General features: G+C 34.9%; 1 protein-coding gene across 1 annotated transcript; it reads left to right on the top strand.

Moving 5' to 3' along the window:
- The first annotated feature begins 267 nt into the window (after positions 1-267).
- On the top strand, positions 268-9,082 carry LOC123523962 (heat shock 70 kDa protein 12A-like). Its single transcript, XM_045301759.2, has 5 exons — positions 268-1,019; positions 4,352-4,660; positions 5,799-6,020; positions 6,407-6,563; positions 7,147-9,082. The coding sequence occupies exons 1-5, from the start codon at positions 906-908 to the stop codon at positions 8,187-8,189; spliced, it is 1,845 nt and encodes a 614-aa protein (XP_045157694.2). The 5' UTR covers positions 268-905; the 3' UTR covers positions 8,190-9,082.
- Positions 9,083-10,891: the final 1,809 nt, after the last annotated feature.

Genomic DNA, 10,891 nt, shown 5'->3' on the forward strand with positions numbered 1-10,891 from the left:
TCTAATCTGGTATATATGAAGTATAGATTCTAACGTACCATTACAACGTAATATGCAATACATGGTTAAATGCAAAAACGAAAGTCGGCAACTAGTTCAAATCAGTTTTAAGAAACGGTTATAATATGTATATTCTTTTCTTGTGTACTTTAACACTTAATCTATACACATGTAAAAATCTCAATGCAATATCTAACTACTTAAATAACGTCGCAAGATAAATAGCTAAAGACAGACAACCTTTAATTAGATTGAACTAGAACAATCTACAGAAGCAATAAGTTAGTGTTTATGTAAATATATTACCGACATACCTCTTATTAAGATTATTAGTTTGTTCTCTAACTCAACTTTGATACTTTCAGATCCTTTTTGAGCATGTATAACTCATATCATTGCCTCCTATAAACATTTATTCAAATTATTGTCACATTTGTTACCATAGCGACAAGCTAAAAAGATTTGCATACACGAGTGACCTTCTTGTATAAATATTTTTTTACTAGCTTTAAGTGATATTTCTGACACCTTTCGGATACAAATTACCAATTAATTAAAAAGCGTACTAAGTCTTGTGTATATTATAATACTGTTAAAACTGCATAAAGGTGAACAAAGTCTTAAAACTACGATAAAACAAGTATACAGTATCTATTGACTTAACACTGATTACGTGGAAACAGGCACTTCAAATAACTTTTCTGTTATCATGTGAGTAGACCTGATACATTTGTATTAAATATATGAAGTACATACATTACAAAACGTCGGCTTGTTCTGTACTAAGTTCTTGATGAAACGCTATGAAAAAATAAAATCGTATTTCTATAATTTTGGATTGTTAACTTGAGCGGTTATATGAAGTAACATGTAAAGGTAAATGCATCTGGAATATTAACAAGATCATGAAGAAATTTTTCGGACTGGGAAGAAAGAAGAAATGCCCAGAAAAGACGGATACGCCAGAAGCTCCGAGTGCAGAACAACAGGTGATGCCGGATGATACTCAACCAGCGCAGGTAAGACTCAGTGAAATTGTTCATTTTACTTTCCTATTGTGTTAATCAACAATAACTTGTTTACGTTCGTCATCAACTAAGAGGTACTGTAATATTTTTTTTTAAAGTTTGTGACAGGATCCTTTGGAAGCATAGAACGCAACCAAGAAACATTTTACTCATAGCAGATTCGTTTTGATTGAGTCTGTTCATGAGAATTAATGACCTGTGCGACACCCCTTACTCCCTCTAGTATCGGCTTAAGTGGAATTCTATTACAGTAAACATGAGTGAAAGGACCAGAAAATATAACAACACCGAGTCCAGGTACGGAGCGACTTTTACACCGCCACATGGCACTTAAAGAAAGCTGCTGTGAAGTTATTAAAATACGCGAAAAGATCAAATAGAAGCATATAACTCAAGGCACTCTTAGTAATATTCTAATTTAGTTATCAATAATTATGCTGGGTCCTGTTCTAATAACAACGATTGTGCTTATTCCTCATGGATATTAACGGCCGAAATTTGAACACTTTGTTTGGGATCCTTTTTAATCTTAATATACATGAACGTTATCACATGTTATCAGGCTTTAAGTATTTCAATTATAGCTTTGTAGATAGTCATGCAACCTTGCTGATAATGTTCATTACTATTAACGTTCCTTGCATTTGTTATATTCAAACATTAAACTCAACCGCCTCGATAGCCTAGTGGTAGAGCGTGCACATCGAGTGCGGGAGGTCGCGGGTTCGATCTTCGGCCGCGTCAAACCAAAGACGTTAAAAAAATGGTACCAGCATTAAAAGGGAAACTGGACTCTTCTCCCATACCCTCGCGGAGATGGATTCCATCTGGAGTGAGGTGTCGAGAGTGATTAATATAAGTTGTAGAACTTCCTTTACAATCGACCTTAAAAAAGATATGTATAAACTAATGGCCTATAAGAAAATATAAGCATGTATGCTCAATGCTTTATGACTTTGAAGTAAAACACGTTTAGAGCAATTTTTATAATAAGTTTTAAAGCTCGAATCGTATCATCATGAAAAATTGTCGCTGTAGACTTTAACTTTTTCTTCTCTGTGTATTATTATACATCAGCATACAGCAATTGTTTTTGTTGCTTCTAATGAATAAGCACTTTTCTACAAAATACGTGTTCCTTAACTAAACGGAAATAATGCACCTATTTTGTACGATGTAAATTCAGAAAATTTGCAGCTGGGCCTATAAAATATAGAAACAAACCTGTCTTTAAGCATATTGATTACAACAGTTTCTCATAATCATAATAATATTCGACCTTAACAGAAGCGCACTTTTCCTTCCGTACTATCCAGGACCTTAAAGCCGCAGACACTGATACACTGCGCTTCGAAGGGCGCTTCTGGAATTGTAGCGGGGCTTCGTATGCATTTTGTCAGCAAAGGAAAGAGAAAAAAAGGACTTAGGTCGGGCGAATATGAATGGTGTGCTTGACCAGCTGGGCCTATTAATACTGCTAATATTGCTCTTGTGTACAGATATAATGTCATGGATAATGCAGATGCACCGTAAACCAGTTTGTGGGCGGCGTTTAACGTAATGTTTCCTGACTGATTTAGAACCTTACCCTTGTAAAAGTGTCAAGTAATAGATCTTCCGGATGTACTTTGTATTTGCATAACAAGCCTTTTGAATTGAAAGAATCTGTTTGCGTTTGCAACTTTTAGTTCTTTTTGCGCTAACTGTTCGGTCTTGCCCTTTCTTGAGCCACTGTTTGTTGTTTATCCGCATTTGAGGCTAAAAAGAATACACCCATTTCTCATGCCCTTTGTAAAGGTCATTAAAATAGAAAAAACTGGAAACTTCACAGGTCGCTCAACACGACAAAAACGAAAATGTTGCAGGCTCTTTTATCTACATTGATGTGTATTTTAGAAGTTTTTGCAACATTGTATACTTACGTTTTTGCTCTTTGATCATTAAGTGTTTTCTCAGAATTTTATTAACACTTTCATATTAAAGGTCCACTTATGTAGCTTTTTGGAAAAATATATATCTCGAGTTTTCTGCTATAACAAAGGAAGAGGATGCTGACTACGTGTTCGTGTGCAATACATGGCGTAGATCTTGGATTAAAGATTCTTCCTATAGTTATCTTATCCACCTATAAACAGAGGCATTGGATGGGGAACATCACCGTTAATAATTTTAGATTCTTGCAGAATCTGATTTGCTGGTATATTCAGAGAACAACGCATCTTTAAGTAGGAATTAATTTACTGTAACCTCCATTGTACAGGAGTTTATGAGCGTTGTGTGTTAACATTTAGCCTCACATTTTGAGCGAAACTATTCAAGCTACACCAAACTACACCAAATCATAGAAAGAAAGGGTTGTTTCGATTAAATTTGAACAGGATATAAAACATGAATATAACTCCATAAAACAATTTTCAGTATGCTGATATATACATTTTATTCCGGAAAAAGGGATCAACACCTTCAAAAACTTACCATTTCAAACAGACTAAGACAATTTAACGCCTTCAAAAACCCGACATTTTAAACAGCTGTTGCAACTGTTGCAATCATGTCCCAGTATTACAATTTCACATGACAAGGTAGTACTTAGTTTTCAGCAATTGTTTCTTTTTATTATTATTTCTTTATAGATAACATTCATTTTTAATGGGGGACACTTTATTTCAGGATATTTTAAGCATCCATCGTACAGGAGAGTACGGCCGGACATGTAATTGTCAAGTAGATTATTAGTAAAGATGTTGTTCGTTTATCAGATATTTCTATGTTTGAGCTCCAAAACCTAAAAACACTTGTAACTCAGCGATATCAAAACCAACTGAAATGAAATTTTCAATGTACGTAGCTAACGAACCCCACTAGAAGTCTATGAAAGATCGTGTTAGTCTCAACATTTTATTAATTTCTCTCGTATAAAATAAAATAATAGATAATTTATACCATACTGGTGATATCAAATATTACCTAGCAACTATCTTATTTTACCCAATACATTATGGAAAGTTAGATTAGCGATAATTTACTAGCGTGGTTAGACATTTTACGTCTTGCATATTTAACTAACATTTGATTTGCATCTAGCACTTTTGATGCGTTTTATACTAGACTGTTAAAGCGAGGTTATAACAAAGGTTCAATTCCAATTTTGTGTTGGTGGTTTAACCGGTATTTGTGGCTATGTTACATAGTGTGTACTAAACAGTTAATTTTGTAGAAGCAAGTATGAGGAAAATATGACATCATACATCTTTAGTACACATTGGGAAAAAGGCTAACAACATAGATTATTCTGCGTTAAATTACATGTATTGTTTTTCCAGGCATCACCCAAAGTTCTTGTGGGAGCTATTGATTTCGGAACAACTTACTCTGGATGGGCGTTCTCGTTTTTGCAAGAGTTTAAAAGTGACCCGACCAAAGCCTCTGTTAAAGTATGGCACTCTGGGACAGGTACATTGGCGACTGAAAAGGCACCGACTTGTATCTTAATTGAACCAGATGGAAAGACAGCGGTCGCCTTTGGATATGATGCTGAAAATAAATACAGAGAGCTGATAGATACAGACGAGAATAAGTCATACTACTTCTTTAGGCGTTTTAAAATGACGCTTCATAAAAAATTAGGAGAGGTATTTAGCTAATAAAATCTGTAAAACTAATAAATGCAAAACTCAGAAATTATATTTAGAACTTGCTTTTCACTTACGGGTTACAATTTGTATATTGTATTTTTACATAAAAGTTCCATATCTTAACCCTTATCGTGCTGAATACAATTAGTTCTGCCTTTGCGACCAGTGCAGATCATGATCAGCCTGCACATCCATGCAGTCTGATCATGATCTGCACTGTTCGCAATTCAGTCAGTATCATTTTGGTAAGCACCCCTTCTAACAGTTAATGACACTGTCAAAATTCAAAGATGGACAAGTTCATTTTAGAAATTTAGCAAGGTAAGGGATAAGAAACAACCTTCTGTGTATTGCGCGAAGTGACTTTTAAATGCTTTCAGAGTTTCAATATTTTCTTTGCTGATGTATTATAATAAAAGATTCTTTCACTGGCTATACGAGCAGATGAGAATATCCGTATCGCAGGTAACATAAAATTCCCATCTGCGCAATTACAGTCAGTGGTTGATGTCTTTTTGCATGCCATATGCAACAAATAAAACAGAATTTCTTATGTTTTAGCAGTGTTTTTCTTACACTTGCGTATTTCAAAATAGCGTGAGAAATTTTCGTCTGTAAACAGGAAATACGCCATGACGTTACAAGTGCAAACTTGACGTAAGAGCTCAGGTTTTGTTTTATCATTAGCAGCGAAACAGCATGCTTTTTGTTTTCTTTTACGTAAAGTAACTTATTTAAATTGAGAAATGTACAATGTAAAACAACGAAAACTATCAAGATATTAAATTTTAACCGGTTTTACGTAAAAGGTAAGTGCGGAAATCAGCTTGTTAGATATACGCTATTTACAGAATGAGAGAAAGTTTACACCCACGACGAAAACATCGGGAACTCCCGTGCTCTATGCACGAAATATAAATTAAAAGTTGTGTTGGCTATAGTCACCATTTTCAATCTTAGACACAATGGCATGATACACTCATAAATTTGGTGTCAAGCTAGGTTTGATCTGAATTTAAGTTTGTTAAGAGACCCTAAAATCTATTTTCATAAGAACATAAAACTTAACTGAAATCTGGTGTCTGAAATGCAGATTTACTTAACGGGGCTGACAGAAATAAGTATCTGTTTTCAGCGGATAGATCGCACCATTACTCTGGAAGACGAAATGGGAAAGTCCCTACGAGCACTTGACGTATTTGCAATAATCATTGAATATTTGATTAAGGACATGTTGCAAGACGTAAACAAACGATTAGCAGGTATCATACAGGAAAGTGAAATTCACTGGGTTCTCACTGTTCCTGCTATATGGACTGACGGAGCGAAGCAATTCATGAGAGAAGCTGCAGAGAAGGTATAGTTTGACATACTTGAAACCACCCATTTCAGGTTAACTAGGATATGCGCAATCATCAAGTGGCATTAGTATAATGTAAAATGTACAAGAGCGATACTAAAATATTGATAATTACATATTTTTATTAGATTCTTCGGTATATAATCAGCATTCTAATGTGCCGTTTGATTGCTATTTCAAACGTAAACATTGTTCTATCGGCTGCACAAAAATTGTAAAGCATATTTCTTTTTAAAAAAGGGAAGTCATAAATTCATTGACGACATCCAATTCAGCTTAAATTTAAATTTGTACATTAAATGCATATTTTCATTCGTCATTTCATAACAGATCAAGAATCTGTTTAGATTCTATTTCAAGGTAATATGTAAATATAATTTCAGGCCGGTATTGACGTCTCGAATCTGACATTCGCTTTAGAACCGGAAGCAGCGTCCATTTACTGTCGTCATCTCTCCGTTGAAACTACAGTCGATGGGTCAGATGTCTCTGTATCAAAGTTTAAAACCGGTACAAGATATATGATTTTAGATGCTGGAGGTAAATTGTGTTAGATTATGTCGTAACTTAAACAATAACACGTTTGATAAACTTGAGAAATGTCAAAATAATTACATTATACGTTGCTTTTAATATAAAACATTTAATGACATTTTCTCAACTTCACATATTTGAATTATGTAACATTGGAAAATCGATGAGCATGCAAATTTTGTCGTATTAAGGGCAAACATATAGCTATTTTTCAAAGCCAGTTACATCTACTTGTTTTGAAAATTTTGTTTTGAAATTTCAATGACTTAATTATACTGACCAAATCCCTAGTTTTTATTTTCAAACGCACTAGTTATTACTTTTTTACCGAAAAGAAATCAATTTTTTTCCTCATATAATTTTTCAAGCACTAAACATATTTAAAAGTTTTCCCCTCTAGCAATATTTAGCATAATTAAATATGTACTTGTTGGATGCCTGAAGCAACCCGTCTGAAAAATATGTTTCCATTACAGCTTCATTTTGTTGTGGGCCTGCTGTGTAAATGTGTGGCTCTAGGGCTGTGTTTTTGGTGCTCTGTGCTTCCGAGAAATCTACCCTTACCTATTATTTGTTGTTTTCTTATTAGGTGGAACCATAGACATTACAGTTCATGAAGTAGGCGATAACGGAATGAAGGAAGTTCATGCAGCAACTGGTGGCGATTGGGGTGGGACAATGGTTGACAAGGATTTTGAAGATTGGCTTCTGAAGGTATTCAGCAGGGAAGTTTACGATAGGTTCAAATCAGAATTCACTGAAGACTGGCAAGATTTTTGGAGAGATTTCGAAATTAAGAAGCGATCGATAACGCATAACAAAACCCCCGCAAGAGTCAATTTGAGGTTTCCTTTATCGTTAAAAGAAGTATATACGTCAATCAACGGAGACAGCATTTCAGATTCTCTTTCTTCATATCGCGATCAGCTGACACTTCAAGGCGACAAAATGAAATTTTCAGCAGAATGTTTCAGGTCTTTCTTCACGAATTCTGTCCAAAATATCATTAGTCATGTAAAAGATGTATTGAAAGAATGTAATGTCGAAGCCATTCTGATGGTCGGCGGTTATTCGGAGTCCCCCATACTACAGCATGCTGTGCAGACTGCATTCCCTGATAAAGATATCGTCTTGCCTCGAGAAGCATCGTCCACTATTTTGAGAGGTGCACTGATATTCGGGCATAGTCCAAGGTCGATTTCTGAGCGTGTTCTTAAATACACATACGGCATTGAAATCTGCATGCCATTTAAAGAAGGAAAGCATCCTGAATCCAAAAGAGTCGTGTATGATGGCGACAGTAAGTGCATAGGCATTTTTGATAAACTTGTTGAAAAGAACCAAGCCGTTAAAGTTGGAAAAGCTCAAGCTCGAAAAATGTATAATCCAACGGCTATTAATCAGTCCGTCATACCTATCCGTTTCTTCGCATCGAACATACTCGATCCACAATATGTCGATCAGGACTGTTTTGCTGTTGGAGAATTAACCGTAGAGATTTCTGACCCAGATGACGATCTAAGTCGTGAACTATTTATTTCACTTTCATTTAGTGGTACTGAGATAGTGGTAGAGGCGGAAGACAAAAAAGCTGAGAGAAAATTTGTGACATCTATTAACTTTTTAGGTTAACATCTGCTTCAAACCTATGCTACTTTTGTTATTTTGTGATTAGAGAATAGTATTTTGTATATAATGTGATTAAAATAAAAACTGCTTGCATAATAAACACACGAATTTGGAGACTTACGCATCCAAACTTTATATTTAAGGCGTGTGTTTAGATTGTTTAAAAAACCTTGTCATGTAAAACAAAGTCACTTATTTATGTGTTTAAAATTATATATTTAAAAAATAGTCAGTGAAAGACTGTCTTGATCAAGGCAGGAGTCACACTGTGAAAATAACTCAAGTAAAGCTATTTCAATTCATTACTGCTCGTTTTGCTAAAGATTCTATTTCTGCTGTGATAATATGCTCAATTAAATATCTTTGATTGCTTTAATAACAAAATTATTCCTCTTATATTTTCACATATGTATTTTCTAAATAGCTGTTAAATCTATGTGTACCTTGTGGCCAAGTGGTTCAGGTATCCGCCTCAGGTTGTCTGGATCCCACTAGGATTGTTCCAATACGGCCGGTTCATACACCGCTTGCTTACATTAAAATGTTTACTGAATGCCAGGTAAAAATTCACAGACCGTAAAATGACTGGCCATTTGACACAAAAAAATACCTTAACTTTTAATATTTTGTTTCCTATACACTTATTTTAATTATCACTGGACTCCGGCTTCATGATTTTACGATTATTTTCCTAACATTTTCATACAAATTAGATTTTCTACAATGCAGACAAAAATGAAAACGTAGAGGTCATTACCTGTTAGCCTTATTAACGTACATATTTATGCGATATTTTACAGAATGACAATAGAATTATTATCTTGATTATCGTTTTGCATAAAAATATTACGTCGTGTTTTGTAATTTGGTAACGATAAAGAGACAAATTAATTCTCTCCCTGGTATTTGTTTAAACCGAATGTTGTTTAGCATTTTATACATACACATTTTTCTAAAGGAATAATAGTTATGTATTAGTAATGTTACCTCGGTTGCATTAACTCACTCTGTTTGTCTTTCTTTCGTCACAGGTTTCATGGGCTTTACATTACACTTTTCAGCTATAAATTATCGTTTGAAAAGCTAATACCGGCGACATCACATTGAGTTGATTGTTTTTGTCTTAAGTCAATAATTACAGGACTTTAGTTCAACCTTACGTAATATGCCAGCGTTTTCATCGGTGTAGACTAGTTTCCTAACCAGGACCAGGCTTGCTCAATTGTCAGTTGTGTTCTATTGTATTCTTGCGAAAATATTCTTTACGCTGTATTGGTCGTAGATAGATAATTTCTAGCTATATCTATTAAATCCACAGTGATTTTTATCATTCCTCTTGAGGTATTCAGTCTTCTCAGTTATCAATCAGTTGCTCACGTTTCTCAACCAAGTAAACTTCAGGGTCATTGAAGGCATTGTAGTGTAGGCTATAAGGCTGAAAATATGACCGAATAGTGCACTTTTTAGAAGAGTTTTGATCTTTATCTAATACAATACTACTATCTATAACGGAACACTTTAGATGTAGAACCCACCTCTACCAAGCCTTTTATGGTAAATAATAAGGGTCAGCGATATGCCCCTTGAAATCATTTATAAAAGGTATTAGTATACAACAACAACCATATACTTTTTTATGAAATACAAATTCCCAACATTTTATGCGAAATGTCTGTCGGAGGAAATTATTAATCAGTCTGGGGCTAAAAATTGAAATAGATATGCATATATGAGAGTTACGGCCCTTGACTTTGTAAAATTATAGAAATATTGGACAACACTTATAATGGTACATTTAAAGTTTGATTTTTGAATAGTTTTGTTTAGCTATCTTTCAGAAAACGATGTTGTAAGTAGTAAATGACATGTTAATTAGTTGTGAAGCCCTATTTTTATGCCCCCGTTCTAAGAAGGAGGAGTATATTGTTTTTCAGAAGTCGGTCGGTCTGTCTGTCTGTCTTCTAATATGTTGAACAATCGGTTTCCGGATGATAACTCAAGAACGCTTAAACCTAGGATCATGAAATTTGATAGGGAAGTTGGTCATAACCAGCAAATTTATTTTTATTGATTTTGAGGTCAGTAGGTCAAAGGTCAAGGTCACAGTGACCGAGAATAATTAAACAGTTTCTTGACGATAATTTGGAAACGATTGGTCCTAGAATCACGAAACTTAAAAGAAAGATCGATCATGACTAGCAGATGACTTTTATTGATTTTGAGATGAGTAGGTCAAAGGGCAAGGTCACATTGACGAAGAACAGGTCTACAGTTTCCAGATGATAACTCAAGAATGCTTGTGCATAGGGTTATGAAAGTCGATAAGGAGGTTGGTCATGACCAGCCAATGATCTCTATCGATTTTTAGGTCACTTTGTCAATGGTTAAAGTCACAGTGACCCGGAACATTTAAACAGTTTCTGGACAATAACTTGGAAACGCTTGGACCTAGAATCACGAAACTTAATAGAAAGGTTGATCATGACCAGCAGATGACCACTACAGATACTGAGGCCAGTAGGTCAAAGGTCAAGGTCAAATTGACGAAGAACAGATATACCGTTTCCAGATAATATCTCAAGGATGTTTTGGCATAGGATTTTGAAGGTCGATAAGGAAATTTGGCACGACCAGCAGATGATCTCTGTCTATGTTGAGATCAGTAGGTCAAGACCACAGGGATCCAGAACAGTCAAACAGTTTCT

This window comes from Mercenaria mercenaria, chromosome 3, assembly GCF_021730395.1.
Source record: "Mercenaria mercenaria strain notata chromosome 3, MADL_Memer_1, whole genome shotgun sequence".
NCBI classification, from domain to species: domain Eukaryota; kingdom Metazoa; phylum Mollusca; class Bivalvia; order Venerida; family Veneridae; genus Mercenaria; species Mercenaria mercenaria.

What these genes read in the sequence shown, in the direction of transcription:
- LOC123523962 (XM_045301759.2), top strand. Translation starts at nt 906, where the DNA reads ATGAAGAAATTTTTCGGACTGGGAAGAAAGAAGAAATGCCCAGAAAAG. An exon ending in TTCATAAAAAATTAGGAGAG is followed by an intron (nt 4,661 to 5,798) that starts GTATTTAGCTAA and finishes ATCTGTTTTCAG; the next exon opens with CGGATAGATCGCACCATTAC. An exon ending in TATGATTTTAGATGCTGGAG is followed by an intron (nt 6,564 to 7,146) that starts GTAAATTGTGTT and finishes TTTTCTTATTAG; the next exon opens with GTGGAACCATAGACATTACA.